Source organism: Poecilia reticulata, chromosome 1 (genome assembly GCF_904066995.2).
Source record: "Poecilia reticulata chromosome 1, P_reticulata-male-v2, whole genome shotgun sequence".
NCBI classification, from domain to species: Eukaryota; Metazoa; Chordata; class Actinopteri; order Cyprinodontiformes; family Poeciliidae; genus Poecilia; species Poecilia reticulata.
Genome location: NC_088830.1, coordinates 10,256,767 through 10,279,201, shown reverse-complemented (window position 1 = coordinate 10,279,201; position 22,435 = coordinate 10,256,767). Strand labels below are relative to the sequence as shown.

General features: G+C 41.7%; 1 protein-coding gene across 2 annotated transcripts in view; it reads left to right on the top strand.

The window, feature by feature from the left end:
- Positions 1 to 22,435, top strand: part of mxi1 (max interactor 1, dimerization protein) — a 40,610-nt gene extending 18,175 nt beyond the window's left edge. For both annotated transcript variants that reach the window (XM_008410321.3, XM_008410404.3), the window contains exons 4-6: positions 14,794 to 14,908; positions 17,801 to 17,999; positions 18,699 to 22,435. In XM_008410321.3, coding sequence (XP_008408543.1) covers positions 14,794 to 14,908; positions 17,801 to 17,999; positions 18,699 to 18,862 — 478 coding nt within the window. In that variant the 3' untranslated portion in view covers positions 18,863 to 22,435. The remainder of the gene's footprint in view (positions 1 to 14,793; positions 14,909 to 17,800; positions 18,000 to 18,698) is intronic.

Genomic DNA, 22,435 nt, shown 5'->3' with positions numbered 1-22,435 from the left:
TAAATAAAATGCACACTGTGTGAAAAGACGTGATTTATTCTCTTATTTATTGCTTGCAGCAGGTGTTCCAATTAATCACATTTATTAGCGACTGAATGTTCACGCTGATCTGTAATGTTCCGCACATTGTCTTCTTCCTCCCACATGACGAGGTTCGTAGTCTGTCCAGCCTGTGCTCTTAAAACGTTAACACAATACAGAGTCTTCCAGGAAGGAATGTCTCTGTTTGCGCGGCCAAATCTTACAGCGCGCTGTCACATTGACCTTCGTGCTGTTTAGTCACGGCTAAGAAAGGAAAAGAGTGAAAAATTAAGAGAAAGAAATGTGGTTGCAGAATATGCAAGACTGTGTGCTAAATATGAACGTGGCTTCTATTTTTAGCCCCACAGCTGGGGAGAAAGGAGAAACACCACTGCCTGTGGACCAATCATAGAGGTTAGCTTTTGACCAATGAGAGCGATGAGCTTAAACATGAGGGGGAGAAGTCTCCGGCTCTTCTGATACTTTCATAAATGCTGCTTCACGTACTTTCTCATCAACAAAACCTTGAGAGAACGTCTTCATTGTCATGTAAGAGTGAATAAAGTTAAAGCACAGTCAATCTAACTGCCACCGTCAGTAATGGAGGGACTCACCTTGACAAGCTTGTGCGGCTTAATTTATGTAGAAAATGTGAGGCTACATCAAAGATATTTCCTCTCAGTTGGAATAAGAAGATTCTGTTCCTATTACACGGCACATCAGGCTGAATCTCACAGGGCACATTTTTAGGTCCTGACCACATTCGAGTCTCCTTTTCAGTGACGGATATTCTGAGGAGAAAACAAGGCCTGTTGTTGGGAAAGTTCTGTTCTGCAGACTTTGAATCAAAAAGGAGATTAGTGGAAGTAAATGTTCAACTTTTCAGGGGCGTGATCATTGTGCAGCGTAAAGCATTTCCCCATCTTCCTTCTCGATGTTCCTCTGCCTGCCTCTCTTCCGCCCACCCCCACCCCCACCTGGCTCGATTTCCATGCTCATCTCTTTCATTTGCTCCATGTCTCTGTCTCTCGCCTCCTTTCCTTTGTGCTGCCTTCAAACCTTTGTCAGTGGTGGAGATTAAAAGGCAGTGTGCACGTGTGAACTAATCCGTGCGTTAGTGATGGGTTTCAGCCCCGCAGTCTCTTTGCCCAGCCGCACAGAGAGCACATCTCCCACCCTGTCTTTTACTCAGGCAAACTCCGCACATGCATGCTTATGTGTTTGATCACGTGCCGATGTCTGTGGTGGCTGTTTGCGGAGAGCAAATTGCTGCATCGTTGCATCCGTTTTCTCTCAGTCACCTTGTTTGCCTCTTCCGGTCATCTATGTCTTCCCTTCACTCTGTTTTATCACAGGCACGGCCTCTATTGGCAGGACTCCTTCGGCACACCAGGAGTTGATTCAAACGTGATTCAGAAGGATAGATTGATTATTGAGATTGCATTTGTAGCAGCTTCCATTAGGAACCCTGCACATTTTTAACACAATGAGTTGACCTTATCCAAGATCCTTAACCTCATCAATGACTGACACACATTCACTTTATGGTGACATTAGATTGAGTTTGTTTTGATTCTTTCCACTGAGTAGTACAGCACAGGTAAATGCGGTTCATTACACTTTTTTGGCAAAAAGTGGCCAACACAACCGACCCGTACCGCACCATTTCTTGGCTCCCTTTAGTTTTAGGTTCATCGGACAATACAGGTCCTTCTCAAAAAATTAGCATATTGTGATAAAGTTCATTATTTTCCATAATGTAATGATAAAAAAATAAACTGTCATATATTTTAGATTAATTGCACACCAACTGAAAAATTTCAGGTCTTTTATTGTTTTAATACTGATGATTTTGGCATACAGCTCATAAAAACCCAAAATCCCTGTTTCAGAAAATTAGCATATCATGAAAAGGTTCTCTGAACGAGCAGTTAACCTAATCATCTGAATCAACAAAGTAACTCTAAACACCTGCAAAAGATTCTTGAGGCTTTTAAAAACTCCCAGCCTGGTTCATTACTCAAAACCGCAATCATGGGTAAGACTGCTGACCTGACTGCTGTCCAGAAGGCCATCATTGACACCCTCAAGTAAGAGGGTAAGACACAGAAAGAAATTTCTGAACGAATAGGTTGTTCGCAGAGTGTTGTATCAAGGCACCTCAGTGGGAAGGAAAAAGTGTGGCAGAAAACGCTGCACAACAAGAAGAGGTGACCGGACCCTGAGAAAGATTGTGGAGAAGGGCCGATTCCAGACCTTGGAGGACCTGCGGAAGCAATGGACTGAGTCTGGAGTAGAAACATCTAGAGCCACTGTGCACAGGCGTGTGCAGGAAAAGGGCTACAGGTGCCGCATTCCCCAGGTCAAAGGTCAAGCCACTTTTGAACCAGAAACAGCAGCAGACGCGACTGACCTGGTTACAGAGAAGCAGCACTGGACTGCTGCTCAGTGGTCCAAAGTACTTTTTTCGGATGAAAGCAAATTTTGCATGTCATTCGGAAATCAAGGTGCCAGAGTCTGGAGGAAGACTGGGGAGAAGGAAATGCCAAAAGGCCAGAAGTCCAGTGTCAAGTACCCGCAGTCAGTGATGGTCTGGGGAGCCATGTCCGCTGCTGGTGTTGGTCCACTGTGTTTTATCAAGGGCAGGGTCAATGCAGCAGCTATCAGGAGATTTTGGAGCACTTCATGCTTCCATCTGCTGAAAAGCTTTATGGAGTTGAAGATTTCATTTTTCAGCACAACTTGGCACCTGCTCACAGTGCCAAAACCACTGGTTTACTGACCACGGTATTACTGTGCTCAATTGTCCTGCCAACTCTCCTGACCTGAACCCCATAGAGAATCTGTGGGATATTGTGAAGAGAAAGTTGAGAGACGCAAGACCCAAAACTCTGGATGAGCTTCAGGCCGTCATCAAAGCATCCTGGGCCTCCATAACACCTCAGCAGAGTCACAGGCTGATTGCCTTCATGCCACGTCGCATTGAAGGCTGGAAAAGGATTCCTGACCAAGTATTGAGTGCGTAACTGAACATAATTATTTGAAGGTTGACTTTTTTGATATTAAAACACGCTTCTTTTATTGGTTAGATGAAATATGCTCATTTTTTGAGACGGGGATTAAGGGGGGTTCATGAGCTGTATGCCACAATCATCATTTTTAAAACAATAAAAGGCCTGAAATATTTAAGTTAATGTGCAATGAATCTAAAATATATGACAGTTTAATTTTTATCATTACATTATGGAAAATAATGAACTTTATCACAATATGCTAATTTTTTGAGAAGGACCTGTAGTACAGTATGGTTACTGCAGAACTACTGGTGTCCCACAACACAGTTCATTGATTGTGAGACAGAAAACATCACTTCTTGCCACAAAACCTTAGTTGTTTTGGTTTTGGCTCAGGGAGCGATGGTGGTAGGAGTTCATCCTGTAACTGGTGGGTTTCTAGTTTGAATCCCCCTCCATCTGTCTCAGTTGTTGTGTCTTTGCTTGCATGCTCATAGTGGTCAGAGGGCCTGGTGGGGACGATGCATGGCAACCTTGCTTCTGTCAGATTGTCCCATTGCAGTTTGGGTTTTCTGGACTTGATAAAGTGCTAGAGACTCTTAACTGGCAGTGAAAATGCTCTCTAGACCATATAATATAATACCAAAACCGCATAATCCATTTTGTACCACTTAGAGGAAACGAGATGTTACATCTTCAAATTTTGGGATTTTACTCTCATGAGTGCTTCATGTTCCAAAAACCTTGGTGCTTTACGCCTGTTGACTATGATTGTAAATCCTTTTAATGCATATTTGTGGTGTGGCTCTTGAAGCCCTTTTTATTTTTCTAGTGCAGAGCGTGCAAGATGAATTGCTTTTTCTGCCAACCACTTGTTATGTGTTTGCCATACACAGTCTTGTTGCCACACCTACAAACTTGAGAGTTCCACCTTTCGCTTTTGTCAAAATTTGGTTATATGTAAACATTAGGAGAATACAGTATTGCAATTTAAATCAGAATTGTAAATGGATGCTTGTCAATGCATCAAGCAATAGACTTTACCTCCCAGCTGGCCTCAGTGTGTTTTGTGAGTGAGTGAGTGAGTGAGTGAGTGAGTGAGTGAGTGAGTGAGTGAGTGAGTGAGTGAGTGAGTGAGTGAGTGAGTGAGTGAGTGAGTGAGTGAGTGAGTGAGTGAGTGAGTGAGTGAGTGAGTGAGTGAGTGAGTGAGTGAGTGAGGCTTAATTTTTCCTCACTTTTGTTCATTCATTTAGCTGTAGTTATAGCTTTACAAGTTTTAATTGTGAAACCCCTTTTTTTGGGACTGAGGTCACAATTGGCTCAGTCTCATTCCCATCCCCCCACAAGCAGTGATGCCTTTATGACCCTGTTTTATCCTGCTACCACCACCAGTTTCTGTAGTAGAAAGAAAAGGTCTAAGCGTTTACCTCATTTCCATTTCTCTCATTAAGTTTAACATTTGGCGGTTGGTTAACGCTGTGTAGTAAAACTGTTAAGTGCACAATAAAACTTGTTAGATGCGAAGTTCAGGCAGTTTATTTATGAACCCTTTGTTCTGGAGCATAGAAGATCTGCTTATTCTAAAAAGTTATTTTAAATAGAAAGAGGTTTTGCTGTAGCTGTTTAATGGTTTTCTATTTGGAGCTAACTGAAGGACAGCTAAGGTTTCAAGTTGCCATGTGAGCACCTCACCAGAAATTCACAGAGAAATCGACTGGAAACCGGTATGGTACACATTTCAGCTTGCTAACCCTAACTGGTGACTGACAAAGAGGGAAACGTAATATTCAGAACTTTTTCTGGTCAGTGAACGCATCATGCGTAAGAGTTACCAGGTCATGCTGAAAAGAGTCTTCAGCGTGGAAGTTTAAGCCCAGGAGAGTTACTGGTTGAACTCACATTGGTGCCCATTTCCAGTTTCTGGGCAGATTACACAGTCAGAACACTACCCTTCCTCCCCCGTTCTCTATTTCTCAGCCTCTAGATTTCTTTCCGACTCTCTCTGCATACAGTCCATCTGTCAATGTTTCGTGGAGATGATGAAAAGGACACCAAAAAAAAAAACTGTTGTAAAAGGATTGCTTTACTCTCATATGTGGACATAATATGCTGAAGCCTACGGTTCCAGGAGTGACCAAATAAAACTTTTACGCTATTTATCAAAATGTATAGCTTCTAAAATAACCTTATTGTCTATTCAACGAGAACTATTGTCCTTTTTATCTTTACATTCAAAATGGTAGACATCACTGAACCTATTGCCTGTTGGTAAGTGGTCTTCACTTTACGTAACGGCTTTTAACCCTGTTTCAGCTTTCACTAAGCAATGTGGTAATGCTTTCCCTATTTTCACATTAACACAAGCACTTAAACAGTACTTCTGATTGAGTATGATACTAAGCATCATGGTATGTGAAAATATGTGAGTATGATACTACACAAAAAAATCTTAAAACGGAATGTTTTAAGATTTTTTTTGTCTGCAGTACCAGTTTGAGTCATTTAAGATTTGGCATTCACCCATACTTAGTCTTAATCATATACTAATTTAAAATGAAAATAAAATGTAAAAAAAAATCAAAGCCATGAGTGCGCTTAAGAAAGCTTTAAAGTGCATTCAAATAACACACTACGTTTGATGCATTAGTGTTGTGTTCGAGCTCATGTCAAAACAGACACCTTGATCTTAGCTCTTGGTGGATGGGGTTTTCTTGAAATTAGTATGTAGTGGGTTTTAATGACATCTTGGCAAGTTGCTAACGATGTAATCACATGTCATAAACACAAAGTTAAAGCCAGTAAAATTACTTTGAGATAGAGCTTGTCTGCTTCCATTTGTTATCTTTTCAACTTGGTGTTTATAGCTCAGATTATAAAGCTGTAATTGACAAGGTTCCACTTTTGCAGCCAACTTGGTGCCACCTTGATGACAGCAGTAAACTTAGGTAGTAGTTGCTTCTCCTTTGGTAAATATATACATATATATGTGTATGAACTCCAAGCACATTACTTAAGCTGTTGCCTAACATCAGTCATGTGAGATATCCAGAGGAGAAAGAAAATCTAAGGTTACCTTTGAGAAATATGACCCAAACACATAAAACATCAGCTTAAGCTTCCCTGTTTTGTTAATGCCGACTTATTTGTTGATGCAAGATGTTAAATGTGCAATGATCGTTCTATTGATCTCTAAATGTCAGAGTGCCTTCGTCTGCCATCAACACAATCAATCCACCGTCTAAAGTAAGAGCAAGACCTTCGCCGAGCACATAACACACAAACTGGCGCCTGACTGGGGACCTTCAGACCTGCCTCTAGACCATGTATATTACATGTTATCATCTGCAGACCGTGGATCCAGTGTGACACGTGCCGTTTTACGATGTACGGCCCAGGAGACTTTAACACAGACGTAATGGATTTAGAAAATATCGAAAGGGGGTGGGAGGGAAATCTTTCTGATAGATTTGCACGTCTCCCTCCTTAAAGCGAGGTAATTAGATGTCAGTTTGATGTTGTTCTCATTTGACAGACTGTGACCACTCCAATAATCTTTAACCACCTTGTGAATTATGATTTAAGGCAGCTTTAAACGAACCTCGATGCTGCAAGATCAAGTAAGGCACAGACGGAACAGTGGATTTCCCTCATGAAAGTCAAAGTTTTTTTTCCCCCCACTAGTCCAGCGATGTCTTAATTTCCTCTCTTGTGTCAATTTAAAAGATTAACCACAGAAGCAATCATTGCTCATGTGTAATTAGTGTAATAAGTGGGTGAAGGGTCACCTTTGCTTTCTCTGTACTTGTTTTAGAAATGGGTCAAATTATGTATGTGTCAGTGTGTGTATGTGTGTGTTGAATGAGTTTTAGAGAGTGGGGGGTTTTGTCAAAGAGGAGAGTATTGACCGGTATCTGGGCTGGAAATGTGACCCTCTCTTTTAAAAGCCTGTCCAGTAATTATGTCAGACATCTTGGATGGCCTGAGAACTTATCCATTATTTAAGTATTCACAATCTAGGTCAGCTGTATTTCTTCTTCTTTTCTGTGTGGGTAACCCTTCAGCTCCTGGTTAAGAAGACTTTCAGTCATCTGAGTATATTTTAAAAAACGCTGCTTTGTCATAGTAGTTTTCAAACATGATTTTGGTAACTGCATGGGAACTTATCCATACCACTTTAAAATGTTCATGCTTTTTTTTTCTACCAAAAATCATCTGCTTGTCTTTGGGCTGCATTTACACTAGTAAAATGTAGGAATTGTGGAATCTCTATGTCATACACAGAAAAGACATAATGGTCAGAAGATTATATTTTCTTTTTTGATAATCAGTGACTTTTACAAACAAGAATTATCTCTGCAATTAACTTGGACTAGGTTGTATCTGATTTTTTTCTCTCAAAACACCAGGCTCATTGCTGTTCAAAGGTGAATTGACACTTGTGCCAGAATTTAACTTGTATCGTCTATTTTATTTATTTTTTTTGCCATTATGTGATGGCCTTTACAAAAGACAGAATTTCTTTGTTTTCAGATAAAAAAAGGACTGTGAAAATCAGATTATAATACCCTACAGGGGCACTGTTTTATCTTTTATTTAATTGTTGAAACTAGAATACCTGAACTTATTTATACAAGGGTGCCCAAGTCATGTCATAAAGTGCTACTATCCTCTGACTTCCTTCTGCATTCCTTCTCCAACAAAGTTATTTATTGCAGTCCTTTGTGATATATTGTATTTTTCGTGTCATACTCTTCCCCTTGTTTAAAGCTGATGGCACCAGCTACTTCCTGATTAATTAGGTTCATAATAATCTGACCTTGTGAAGGCAGTGATAGAGCATTGAAATATAATTCCCAGACAATCCGTTCAATCTTTAACATTAAAAAACTAATTAAATTAGCATTCAACCTCAAATAAAAGCAACATAGTAAAACACTGAATTTCACGTCACGGATCCCACCGCACATGCACTATTCAAAATGGCAGCACTTTCCCAACGACACTTGGGAATTTCAGAAATTTTCAAGTGTCGTTTTCAGAAATTCCTCTTCATTTTCTGGTGTTCAGACCCAGATAACACTTGTTTTTGAAAATGTAAGCATACCTGGCAAGATAGGAACCACTATGACATCAGATGAAGTATTTGTAGTACAGATTGGTTTCCGGTGTCTGGGTATGTTGACACCGGAACATACCGGTGTATGTTCCGGTGTATGTTCCGGTGTATGTTCTAAATCAAAATGTTTTAGATTTTGAAACATCTAAAAAGTTCTGGCATGCACCTTCTTACAGTTACAAGTCCATTTGATCAAGATATTGTAACAAGTACAGGAGTCTTCTCTAGCTATTTGCCCACTGCTCCACCTGTTTATGTTCAGTTAGAATGAAGGCTATTAAACTTTTTCTTCACTTTCAAGACAGTGAAGTTATGCTTTATGAAAATCTTTATGGACACCGACAACACAAACTCTCATGGCATGGAATGCACCATAAAGTGTCACTTTATGTTGCTTGTGAGCAATAAGCAACGTATGTAAAGCAGCTAACACTTAGAGGAACAGAGTGACTTAAAAGGATAATATTCTGTCCAATAAGAGAACGACTACTAGCTTTAACAAAGGTTTCTGCTTATTGTTTGCTTCATTCTATGTATCAAAATCACAATATTTAAAAATAAAGATGAGGTAGTTCACTCAAAAATATCATCAGAATTTCAGTGTCATAGCTTACAGCATTCTTAGATTATTACACCACTGTCACTTAGATCAAGAAGTTACAGCTAATTGCTCCTAATGACTTGAGTCTTCTTGATCTGATGGGATTTTTTATTTTTTTTGACTTGAAGAGCGATTGGTTATTCTTGTTTCAAATTAGAGTAATGAACACCATCAAGGCAATTTTATCTGTCTGTAATTGCATATTAAATCCGATTTACAATGCATAGTGCGTTGTGAGTGCCTTGCAGTGGCCCCACCAACAGCAGAGGTGTGAAGTGAGTGCTGAGCAGTCGTACATAGGATGTGCGTAGGTTTCGGTTGGAGTTGAGGTGGGCAGCTTCTCTAGGTAAACTTTAAAAAAAAAACAACAACTTTACTTCAGTCACATTGGAAGCAGATTCGCACATTTAAACAAGTGGAATGGTATCAGTTGTGCCAATAAATGTTCTCAGAAGAGGCACAACGTGATTGTTTTTTTTCACTGGAACTAAAATTAAAGCGAGGAGAAAGGAAAGTAGTGGAGGCAATATTCACTAAGGGGCAGTAGGGTCTGGATAAAAATAAAGTAGAGTCTGCACAGATTCACAGGGAGGCTGGTTTGGAGAGCAGGAAGGAGGCAGAGGAAAGGTGCGGCGCAGTGACCCAGGGCTGGCTGGCTGCTCGCTCACATGTCAAAGCCAAAAGGCAGAGCTGCCTGCCTGCACACCCATCTGGGGCCTGTCAGGAGCACAAGTCACGGAAGCACAAACACACACACACACACACACACACACACACACACACACACACACACACACACACACACACACACACACACACACACAAGCGGATACAATCGTCAGCCTGACAGAGACCCACATGTCTACATACTTGAGTGGAGTGAGTAGTTTGGAAGCAGCCCATTGTCTCAGGAGGACAGGAAGAGCTGTCTGCTCGCCAGCTTTTCCTTGAGGATTCAGCGGTGGAGTGCACATTGCCATAGTTCACTGTGTTCTTTTGGGTTTGGTTTATTTATCTGTGGAAAAAAAAATAGTTGGGTAGTTCAAACGGTATCAAATGTAAAATTTTCCACTTTTTGATGGTTTCTAACAATCCGAATTTGTAGATCTGCCGTGGAAAGACCTAGGCATGGGCTGGCTAACTGCATCTAGGCAGGTTATAAAATGTTCCACTTTAAATAAAAAAAAAAGAAAAACTCCAGTCAACACCGTTGCTGTGGTTTATAGTTGTTTTAACGAGATGCCGGAGGAGGTGCTGTTGTGACCTGAGTTTCCACTGGTATATAGGGTAGAGTAGCCACGCCCCTCCCCTACCTGTAGCTGCCAGTGGATGTTTAACTAAGTAAAAGAAGGCTCCAACACTGACAAGACAAAATCGGCTCATTTCCACTCAACACTTGTATAAAAGTGATATTTTTACACTTTGATCTTTGCCGTTTTAAATAAAAGAAATTAGATGGTGTTGTAGAGTTTTGTTTAAAATTTTTTGAAGTTTACAAGTTTGTCCTAATTGTCCAATCATTTCTAGTTGCTGGACAGTTTCATTAGTAACAAATGTGGGAAGTTTCCATATTTTATTTTAGTAAAAAGGAAAAAAGAAACAGATTTCACTACTGATGATTTTGCTGGTAAAACCAGAGTTGAAAGTGCCTGAACGGTTCTTTTACTACCTCGGTGAATATTTTCTGAGCAGGTAACTCCCATGAAATGGGTGAGAGATCTGCAGCTGCTTTAGATGTGGTTTTTCTTTAAATAACCACTCGCATCACAGATCGATCTGTCCATAAATGTACTGTCAAAGACACCGTGGGACGTTGGGGGCGGCGGTTTGCCTGCATGTAACTGCTAGGTGCCTAAAAAAAAAAACACAACCCTTTCATTTATTCTTCCACCCCAGCATCTATGTTTGCTAAACACTAGGGAAAAAAGGGTTATTTTGCCTTTGTTGGCTCATTGGCAGTGAGGGTTTGACATCCCTGCTGCGTGACAGTTCAGAGCAAAGGTCTTGGTAGCAACAGGCCACGTGTTATATAATCCGTCACAGATGGAGAGTTCCTCATTCAGACAACCTGCAGCTCGCCGCGCCATTCATTAGACACTGGACTCTACACGCTATTAGTGACTGCCAATATGTAATGTATTATTATGCTGTAGAGGATTGAAAAGGTGTTCTTGCTCCTTTGGATTTGCTGATGTTTCTCGTGCAATCCATGTATCATACAGTGCATTTAATTGTAGAAAGTAGTTTAACCCCTTTGTGAAAGATGTTCTGTTGTAACAGGCACAAAATTATCCACATGTACTCAACAGAACATTAGCAGCAGAGGACACAAAGTTATGGCTCTTCTAGGTAAATCCATAGCTGTTTATGTAACTGGCACCAACCAGGCTTTTCTAGGAACTCTGGAAACAGAAGGCTCTGTTGCTGGTTAGTGTGACTGTAAGAGGGTTAAGGGAGGGGAAACAAAATAAAAAAAAAGATTGTGCCTGCATATTCTTATTAGAAACGCACCGAATGAAAATGGCAGGTGGCATTAGTTTTGAATAACTTTAGGAATAGGTCAAAACGCTTCAAATTGTTCAATATTTCAGATGAAAATTATCTTATTTCAATTTCTGATTGATTGATGCATATCTAATATTTATAGTCACATGATTTCACTCGTACTCCCAACTGATCCTATTTGTAGCTTTTTTGGCAGCAAGTCTCCTTGACAAACAGGTGCTTTTAAGAGGTATTGATCCTGTGATTGGGAGGCGGGGTCATCACCAGGAGTCGAGGTTTATGACCCTGTGGCCTCTAAGAGGAACACTTAGAGCTCATTTAGATTAAACCCATTGACGCCGGAGTCTATCTTAGTCTGTAAAAATCCAGCTGACACTCAGTCTCCACCAGAAAGACATTGCCTTCGTTTGGGGCTGTCAGAACACAAAGGTTGGAAACATTTTACAGCTTTTCAAGTCAAAATGGACTCTTCCAACGTAGCGTGTATCCACTGTCTGATTTGTGAAGGTGGCAGTTGCACTAACCGACATGAACCAGCACCCTTGCAACTCTTCACATCCCTTTGGCAGTACTAATGCAATCAGCAGGTTTCTACAACAGAGTACTTTCTAAATTCTTTTCCTGCTGAGACTTACGCTGATGTCCAGTTACCAGACTGTTCTGTGCAACTGACATAAGCTGCAATTAGATGCCCCTCCCTGTTTTGTCCTTTTGCGGTTACTCCTTCTTTGTCCCTCCTTTTTTTATTTGGCTCATGTAGCTTCTTTGGGCATCTGTAATTATCTAAGTGCCACACACTTGGGTTGCGTCATAACCACAGAGATAAAAAAAATAAATAAATACAGCATATATCTTGCATACAAGTCAAACTATAAGAGTGAGGGTGTCTGGATCCTGATAACAAGTTGCGTCTTTCCACTAGAAGAGATGCAGTAGCGCCTAAAGTAGTTGTGAATAAATACCAAAGTGGTGAAAGAGGTGAGCACGCTCACCCGTGTCAACATCCAGTGGGTGTGGAAGGTTGTTTGCGGTGAATCAGCAGTGGGGATCAGCTGCCCAATAAGTGACGCCTCATACCCACTCGCACACTATTTGCGGTCTATGTGCTAAGAACCATAATGAGATATTTGGGCTGGAAAAGTGTCGACGTGCCACGCAGCCCGACTTCCCCCGACCGTTTGTCATGTCGGTGGGTGAGGGTGAAAGCAGGACGAAGACAGAGTGCATGTGAATGGGGGGTTATCAGGGGTCGTCTGGCGTTGGCTGTAATCTCTACTGAGCGTCTCCGATGTCTGCAGTTAGTACATTTTTATGCCTGACGGGACAGAGTCTCAGACAAACAGGCCCACACATGACTGCAGTGCCCTGCTCGTCCCTCACAGCTTATCAGAGAGCTGTGCGTGGCCGTCTGTGAAGAAAATCCTAGTCATTGTGACTTATAGTAAAGTGGCGTATGACGATATCATGTACATACACAATGTCTTGCAAAAAGCATTCATATCCCTTGAGCTTTTTGGGGACCCAAACTTTAATCCATTTCATTGGGATTTATTTGACACCCCCTTTACCCCCCACACCCAAAAAACAGAGTGCACAATTTCACAGTTAACTCACTTTGCTCTAATGCCCCTAAAGGAAATCCATAGAAACCAGTGGCCTGAAGTAGTCTCGTTATAAATCTAGCTGTTTTACGAGGTATCAATGGTTTGTGAGAAAATATTAGTGAATGAACAACATCTTGAAGACCAAAGAACACAAAAGATGGGTCAGTCAAAGTTGAGGAGTACTTAAAAGCAGGACTAGGTCATTTGGCTGGAAAACCAGCCAATTGCCACGATAAGTGCAAGTTTCATTTTGCCATAAGTATTGTGTTCAGTAAAACATGGGGAAACGGTTCTCTAGGCTGATGAGATTAAAATTGCACTTTTAGTATCTCATGCAAACGACTACGAGCTTATAACCACAACATCACCCTGCAGACACCCACCCCGCAATGAAACGTCTGATGGCAAAACTCAACACAAAAAAACCCTCTTTTGCCTTGATTCCTGAATTATCCATTGCAGTACCTCATTACACTGATGGATAGAGCGTGTAGAAACTCAACCACGTTTAGTTGCGTTGTGCCGTATTTAGTCTGTAAGCTCTCCCAGATGGAGCTCTGTTGTTAGTTGTTAAAAGGTGGGAGTTGATACCTGTGTATGAACAGATGAAAGGTACAGATAGACATATCCATCATGGGGAAGAAAAGGTGGACTGAATAGAGCTGATTAAACAGCCGGTTGACCTGAGCCAGACTGATAGTCATCATTTAGACTTCATTTGTGTGTGTGTGTGCGTGTGTGTGTGTATGCTCATGTGCATTGTGACTTTCAAAGCTGTGGCCACACGGGCTGCACCAGACAGCTGTAGACTTGTTTAGTCTGCAGACATGCAATGTTTATTCTCATACAATAACCATATACAGTACTGGTGTAATGGCTGTAATAGTTTGCCCTTATGCTCTTATCAGCACCATCCATGCATAACTGAACCATGGCGCATACACACACACACACACGCAAATCGCAATCGCATGCAGCCACCAGTCCTAAGGCAGCGGGGCATAGCAGAGAGCCACATAGCCCAAACGTCTGCGGTGAATTCCCGCTCCGGTCCTTTGGGTCCGTCTCCTTTAGGTTCCCCCAGAGATCACTTCTGAGTCTACGGATGCTTAATGTCTCTCCGGTCTCACCCCCCAGGCTGAGCTGAAAGGGCAGCCCCTTCCTAATGGAGCTCTGATTTTGTTAAAGATACAATTATCTCACTTTACCTCTCAACCGGGGGGTCCATTAGCGGGATAGATAGTACCTGCTGTCCATCTCCAGTCACAGAATACGGAACTGTCAAGAATGATGGAGTGCTGGAGTTGAGCAGGCTCCAGGAAATGCCATTACATCACCTTCCCCATCACTGTACCTTTGGTTGTAATGTAGATGGGTGGCGTTGCTTAAATTCAAATAACTGCAGAGGATAAGGTATAACCTTAAGAAGGGAGTAAGACATGAATTATAAGTAAACTGTTGTGAGGAAGCTAAACAGTAATGTAAATCACCCAGTTGAGGAAAGGATTAAAAGTTTTGTAACCTCTACAAAGGACAGTTCACTCTTAAGGACCAATTTTGAATGGCTTCAATTTAGAAAGTTGTTTAGCCTTTTAGAGGTTGAAGGGTAGTTTTTCAAAATGTTCATCCGACAACTAGAAGGCATTTTTAATTGACAATGTTTGGACAATCCAAGGCAGCAGCCCACTGTGTTTTGCACAATTGGTGCGCACCCCTTCGCACCCAGTTCAATGTGTAAACTATAAACCTATCTTAGTCTGTCTTTACTGTGTTACTGTCTTACTGGTGTATATATATAAAAAAGAAACAATTTAAAATAAACAACGCTTAGCCTGGTGGGATGGGAGGCAAGCACACCAGGCTTACAATTCATTGGTGGAAACACTGGCAATCCAATCATTGTGCTCCTTTCTGTTTGTCTTTCCTCTATAGACGAGCCCACCTGCGGTTGTGTTTGGAGAGGTTGAAGTCCCTCATACCTCTGGGACCCGACTGCAGCCGCCACACCACCCTGGGCCTACTCAATAAAGCCAAAGCACACATAAAGGTACGGATGTAACAGATTGTCCTAGTTACACAATTTGACAGGCATTGCCATAAGACTATCGCGATGACGCACAGTGAAAAGAAAAAAAACCCCAGACAGATGATGTATAATCTGATCACTCTGACCAGTTTCCCTAGTAACTGCTAAAAAAACAGCAGCCCAAAGAATGATGGTGCCACCACCATGTTTCAGCATGTTGAGCAATGTTAGTTTTCTGACACGCGCAACATTTTGCAAGTGAACGTTAAAGTTCGCTCCATACACAAAACTGTGGATGGAATGTGGCAAAAATGAGGAAAAGTTTCATGTATATTTTAGCACCGCATCGTATGACTGCACTTAATTATCATAGGGCACAAACATTTGCATATACAGTTTGTCTCTTTCTATTCATGCGACCAGGTAGGGGACTTCTCATTTGTGTTGTCACTGACACGTGTACGTTATGAGGTCTGGCATTGTCAGACTGTCATCACATAGTGTCATGGAAAAAATTGGGGTGGGGGGTGTTTTTAACACGTCACCTCATTTTCCATCTGTTCACTGGAAGGCTGTCTGGATATAATAATAATAATAATATTTGGTATAAAAAAACTGAAACCAGTCGGACAAAAATACACGATGGCCTCAGACGGAGCAATCTGTATGTGAGAATGTTGGCCCGGCATGCTGCTCGCACGTGACGCAGGGGGGAGTTGGGGGCGAGGGGTGCCAGCATAAAGCCAATATTGTTGTTCTCCACCGTCACCACTCTGCACCTCTGCTGCTGTCAACTGCAGTCTCTACACGGCTTATTGACGGCCTTTTGTTTTGCTCCGTCACTAGGAGAGTCACGCATGTCAGTGCTGGCCACTGTGACTGAAGGCTGTTAGGTCGGAGCACAGAGCTGCTGTATCAGGCACGGCCACGGCCCCCCCACAGCCCCCGCTCCGTTTGTATCGTAATGGGCATAGGGCTGCATGCGAAACGTGATAAGTGAATGTGGTAACTGGTAGTTTGACGGGGGGTGGAGGAATCTTGTTTGGTGTTACTGAGTTTGCAGTTTCACACATTTCCTTTGGTTGGAAAATAGTTTCCCTACATAGCAACACCTAATCTCAGTATCTCGGCTTTTTGTGTTTCCTCTTTCGCTGTTATTTTTCAACTCTGTCTGTGGTTTCTCTTTGTAATTGCATTTTGAGCTCAGCTGGGGAGGTCTGGCAAAATCAGAATGATTGCAGCTAGGCCTGTCGCATTAAGCTGCAGCTCAATTAATCGCATGATGAATTAAATCAAGCTTAATCATTTCTCTTTTCTCTCTTTTTCTAACCAAAAAACTGCGTGACAAATGTCCTCAGTCTCAACTAGCCCTTTTTTGAAGAACAATTCTGTTTTCAGAGACTCCATAATTAATTCATTTCTGTTGAGAAAAGGAAAGTAAGAGACTTGAACTGAATTAGTAGAGTTAATCTAATCTGAAGCTGATTTCACATCGCTTCCCATCTTGCAATGTGTGCTGTCACATTGAGAAATGTCTAAAACTTAGGAAATACGGAGGACTTTATAGAACATGAAGTCTTTGAAGTACGTGTTCCCCTTTTAATTGGCTCCCCTTTGCAAAAGTACATGTTTAATAGGAACCAGGGTTTTGAATTTAATGTTCTTTTTTAAAGATTTTTCTTTCATGCGTAAGGATCAACCAACCATCTGGGAATGACATTTTTCCTGCTCTACAAGTGCCACCCAGTGGTCAGATCATTCCATGCAGTACTTAATCAGAAAAGTGGTTCTGCTGACTGTGAGTTTCACTTTCAGTTTCAAGCGTCCTGCATGCAGAAGTGAGTGAATTTTCATTGACGCAGACACTTTGTCTGCGTGGCATAGCAGGAGATTAAATAAAGAAGTTATTATTGGGTCACTGTTGTGATATTTGAGGCGAAGGTGCAATTTAAAAAAAAAAAAAAAACATGCACAAGTAAGGAACAGATGCCACCAGTGAAGGACCCCTGTTCTGACAGTGTACGATGAGATGCCTCCCAGCTGGAGGCGCAGAATTATTGGCTCGTTTTTATTTGTCAAGCTATACCTGGAAGACCCCGGCCTCTCCAGGTGTGACAGCAGAACTTGACGCACCCTGCAGAAGCGGCAGCGGGAGAGAAATGGAGGGGGCGGAGAGATGAAGCCCCTCCGCAGCCCCCTGAGAGAGGCTGATGACATTTTGACAGAATCTGAGCTAAACATGTACAGAGCTTGGCGTGGAGTGAGTTTAGACCTGCAGGAAGAGGTTTGGTGCCGCCACGATTTAGGGAAAAATGCTGCAACACTCAGAGTGTATATGGGTGCATAATATGTGTAGGTCATGTTGGTGGAGCAGTGGTTGTGTTTCAGGAGTTCAAATGAATTCAGTCAAAAGTAGCATTTCAACATAATTTTAGAAAATAAAAACCTACGTTGGAAGCAAACCTGCACTTACTTTTTAGAATTATCCAACAGATGTAAAAAAAAAAAAAAAAAAGAACATAGTCACATTAGTATTGTTGTTTCTAAATGAATATCAACTTGTTTTCTTTGCATCATTTGAAGTCTGAAAGCACTGCATCTTTTTCATTATTTTCACTATTTCTTATTTTCTGCAAATAAAACCTACATTTTTGCTTGAATTTTCGGAGACACGTTGTCAGTAGCTCATAGAATAAAAGAACAATGTTAATTTTACTCAAACATAAACCTATAAGGAGTGAAATCAGACAAACAGATCATTTTAAGGAGTCCCTTAATTTTTTTCCAGAGGTGTATTTCAAATAAATAATCATGTTGCCCATCCTGGTCATGAAATAAGCATGTCTTGTGGATGCCAACTCACAAACTTTTCCTCTATTTTCTGTTTTTTTTTTTTTTTTTAAATCTCTCCAGAAACTTGAAGAAGCCGACAGGAAGAGCCAGTACCAGCTGGAGTCTCTGGAGCGCGAGCAGAGACACCTACAGCGTCAGCTGGAGCTGCTGAGAGGAGGAAGCGCCGCTGCCGTCCAGAGCAGCCCGGGGGAGGGGGAGAGGATACGCATGGACAGCGTGGGCTCCACCCTCTGCTCCGACCGCTCGGACTCCGACCAAGGTGAGGGCGCTTCCAGCTCCCCGCGGTTCTTTGGCTCATTTTGCAACATTGAGAGTGGAGGAGGGTCGTCTGCTGTTGGAGGCCATCGACAGAGACTCGCTAATGTAGGTTAAAAATGACAACGGTCCTCGAAATACCGTGCCGTCGTCGGAAGTTAACACTGAAAATGAAACCAAATGAAACGTCCCCTACTGTGAAACGTGCTTTGGCAGAGGTAGCGAAGCTCGTCAGAGTTGATGGAGGACGGAGCTAAATGCAGCGAGATGCTGGAAGGAAATGTGTTGGAGTCTGAGGGTGGAGGTTCCCCCTAAACCAACATCAACATGGCCTGAAAACATCCATTTTGTTTTCAGGCCAGCCAGAAACAAACTCACAAATGTCACATGTCCTTTTGAAAAAAAGGCATCTTATAAATATAAATATGTACTTTATCAAATTTGTATTTATTTTTTAAAGTATGACAATTTTCTAAGATTTTCTAAGATTCTTTAGATTGGATTTATTTTTAAAAAGCATTCACTAACGTGTCTCCATATGTGGTTTCACTTCACAACAACGGGAGACGGACTCTGCCCGTCTGTCACTTATAATCCACACATTAGATTTTAGTGTTTTCCATTTGTGTTTTGGTATGGAAAAAAAAAAATCTACATTTCATCTCTCCTCTCTTCCCCCTCTTTTTTTTTTTCTCTTTTGCAGAAGAGATTGAGGTGGACGTAGAGAGCACCGAGTTCTCCCATGGAGAGCTCGACAGCGTGAGCATGGCCAGCACCAGCGACCTGGACGACCACAGCAGCCTGCAGAGCATGGCCAGCGATGAGGGCTACTCCTCCTGCAGCGTCAAACTTGCCTTCTCCTCCTAAAAGCCGCCGCCAGCACCGACCAGCCCTGCCAAACCCGCCTGTCCTTCTCCTCCACCCCTCTGCCGTCTTCACAGCCCGTCCAGCCGTGGCGTCGCCAACGACGACAGCATCCCCTCTCCGAGCCTTTTTTCTTTTTTCTTTTTTTCTCTTTTGTTACATCCGCTCCATCCCACCATCACCTGTAACCCCTCCCCCTCTTCCTCCTCCCGAGCAACTGGGTTTAAGTTTGGTTTAAAGGGAGACCAGAGACTTTACACACACAAGTCTTCTGGATTTTTTAAAAACCCACTACAAGAGAAAAAAAAAAACAAAACAAAACAAAAAAATCTGTAATTGAATTTAAGTGTGATATTTCCTTTTGATTTTTTTAAAAAAATGCACAAGCCCTGATTTTACTCCAAATGCACTTAAAAATTTTTTATAACGGAGAACTTGCTCAAGAGTTTTTGGTTCTCCAATGCGAGGCGTCTGAACCGAAACCTAACGCCGGGGGGGTGGGGGGGATCTCCGCCTCGACCCTGTGGCCACAAACATCTTCCCCGTCGTCTCATTGCTTATCCACAGCACAGAGGCTCACATCCTCAAAATCGGTGCTACCAGGAAAGCAGGTCAGACTCGACGCCACACGGCGAGCGTCTTCTGCGTGTCGACGCGATCGCAGGAGAAAACGGGCAGAATTCGCAGAATGCGTTTTCCAAAGTCGTAACTTTGCGCGAATGTTTCGTTTTCGCGCCTTTCCCCTCAAACAAGCAGCTACAACAAGCCATCCAGCACTCGCCTACTTCGTAGCTGTCCGTGTAAAACAAGGCACAATCCGAGACGAGATTAAAACACACGCACACCCACACGCACACACACACACACACAAGAAAACAAAAACAAAAGCAGCAGCAACACGGAAAAAAAACTCGTAACAGCTCCGAAGTTTGGAACAGAGGCACAACCTTTTTTCCAGCAGTAAGAAGCAATAACTCCCGCAGTAATTTTTTATTTTTCTGTTTTAATCCCTTTCCAATGTCCTTTCTCAGTTCTGTGTGATTGTCCCAAATAAACAAATTAGAGCAATTTTTTATTTTTTTTTGTACATACAAATAGCTTAATAAATCAAACTTTAAAATAATAATTAAAAAAAAGAGTTTAAAAAGCTCATGGATAGAGCTGTTGCTGTTTGACTTCTGTTCATGGTGCATTATAAATGAAATTTTATCTTTTCAACATTTCTTTGCTGTTTGAAATAAACTATTTACTCGGCGCCCCGACATGGGAGCGACGTTTTATTGGTGTGATGGAGAAAACCCAAACAGAGCAGCTCTTTCTCTCTCTCTGTGTGTCCTGTCGGGACTTTCAGTTGGAGGATGCGGCTGTAGTTTGGCACAGTTATTGTTATTATTATTATTTTATTTTTAATTTTGTATTTATTGGAGGTTTTTTTTTTTTTTTGTTATTTCTTGTTTGATATTCCTCGTGCATGTGGCATTCCTCCGGTGGGCCGGGTGTTTCTGAAGGAGAAAAACGGGTCGTATGATGTCAATAATCTCCATCCCTAACCTCTCACTGGCTTTACGAATTGCACTCCAACCACAGTTTCCTTTTTTTTTTTCTGCTCCACCTGCCATCCATTCATTTTTCCCATCTGAAACGAGAACGGGAAGAACTTCTGCTCGCTTTTGAATATTTATTTCTCAGTCCCTTAAAAGAGCACAAGCAGTGGGGGATGAATGGGAGGCGACAAAGTTAACTTATTTTGGATTCTGTCTTATTTTACTCACTATTATTCCTCATTCCTTATTTTTAGAAATGTATATTTTATGTTATTGTTAAGCTTATCTTTTCTTTTTCGGGGTTGGAGGATTTTAAGGAATAAAAATAAAAAAAAGCGTAGCCATTTTGTTTGATTATTATTATTTTTCAGATGTTTGACTCCATGGACACTTGAAATGTACTCGGGATCCCTAAGCTGCTCCTAGTGCTGAGCCTCGCCTGTTCTGAGTGGCCGGCCTCGTCCAGAACCGTCTCCGTCCTCGAGCAGCCGCTTCAGTCTGGATTTTCGATTTTTAATTAGAATTATCACCTTTTTTTTTTCTGCTCCGAGGGTCGAGCTGCTTCTGCACAAGACTCGCTCACAGCCAAGACTTTTACTGGCAAATACTGAGCCAGCTACTACACAATAAACAAAAAAAGGGGTTCTAAAAATCAAAAAACGACGAGAAAGAAAACAAACGCCACTTTCCTCTATTGCGAGGATTGTAGTCTCTATTAGACTTGTGTTTTAGTTGACTAAATATGTCTTACACTTACCTCCGTTTGAGGATTTAATGGGGAAAAAGAAAAGAAAAAGAAAAAAGACCATAATAAGAACAAACCTTTGGTTGCCGAAGGGTGTCACTAAGGTGTGGGCTCCTCCCCTCAGAGCTCTGTGGAGGTTGTTGGACTTGGCACTGAATCAGAAAGTCACCACTTTATTGGTGCTTTATTGTAAAAACAAAAATGCCAAAAAAAAAAAGAAACACCTCAGAACACCTCAGTGTCCTCTCTCTTTCTCTCTCTCTCTCTCTCTCTCTCTCTCTCTCTCTCTCTCTCTCTCTCTCTCTCTCTCTCTCTCTTTTTCCCTCTCTCTTTGAGGGACAGTTTACATTTGCCCCCCCCCCACCCCCCCTTTAATTTAATAACTTCCATCTTAGTGTTGCTTTATTGTTTGTTTTTTTCCTTCATATGTTGGCTTTCTGAAACTGCACTGCTGACAGAAGAAGAGCTCCCTGGTTGACCACAGACATCTCTCTCCCTGTGCAACATGCTGTGTTTTACCGCACATGTGATTAAATGGCAGAACTAGACGTGATGAAATTGGTGGCCAAAATCGGACAATATTTGATCTTTACTGGAACCAGCTGTTCTCATTTATTGGCATTTTAAACTTATGCAAGTATGTGTGTGTGTGTGTGTGTGTGTGTGTGTGTGTGTGTGTGTGTGTGTGTGTGTGTGTGTGTGTGTGTGTGTGTGTGCGTTCTTGAAGGACCAAAGCTTTAGCAAAAAGGACCTGATCTTGAACTTACCTGCACGCATCCTTTTAGGCTCTTTTTTTTTTTTTTTTTTTTTTTTTTTGATGATAATGATTTTTAGCCTTCCAGGGTGTGTTTATCTTAGAATGACTGGTCTACACGGTGTGTGTTGCACTAAATGTAAAAGCGGAACTTGATTGTGGGTTTGGTGCAGACCGGGTCCTAGATCAGTTAATGGGCAGGTCTGGAGAAAAAAAAAAAAGATTTTTGGCTAGCATATCTTCTCAAAACTATATTTGTGTTTAAGCTCAAGTTTTAGTTTTATTCATGTTTTTCCCTGGTCTCTGTCTCTAAACTAATGGGCGCCTTCTTCCAGGAGCAGTGCAGTAGAGAGCCTACTGTTGTTGTGAATCTGTGGCCATTTTGGGGTTTTTTTGTTTTGTTTTGTTTGTTTTTTTTTTGTAAAACATGCACTCTGGTGATGATGATGATGAGGAGGAGGAGGAATAATCTAATTGTGTATGTTGAACATGCAATACCGACAATAAAGCCACCAAGATTTTCAAACCTTAAA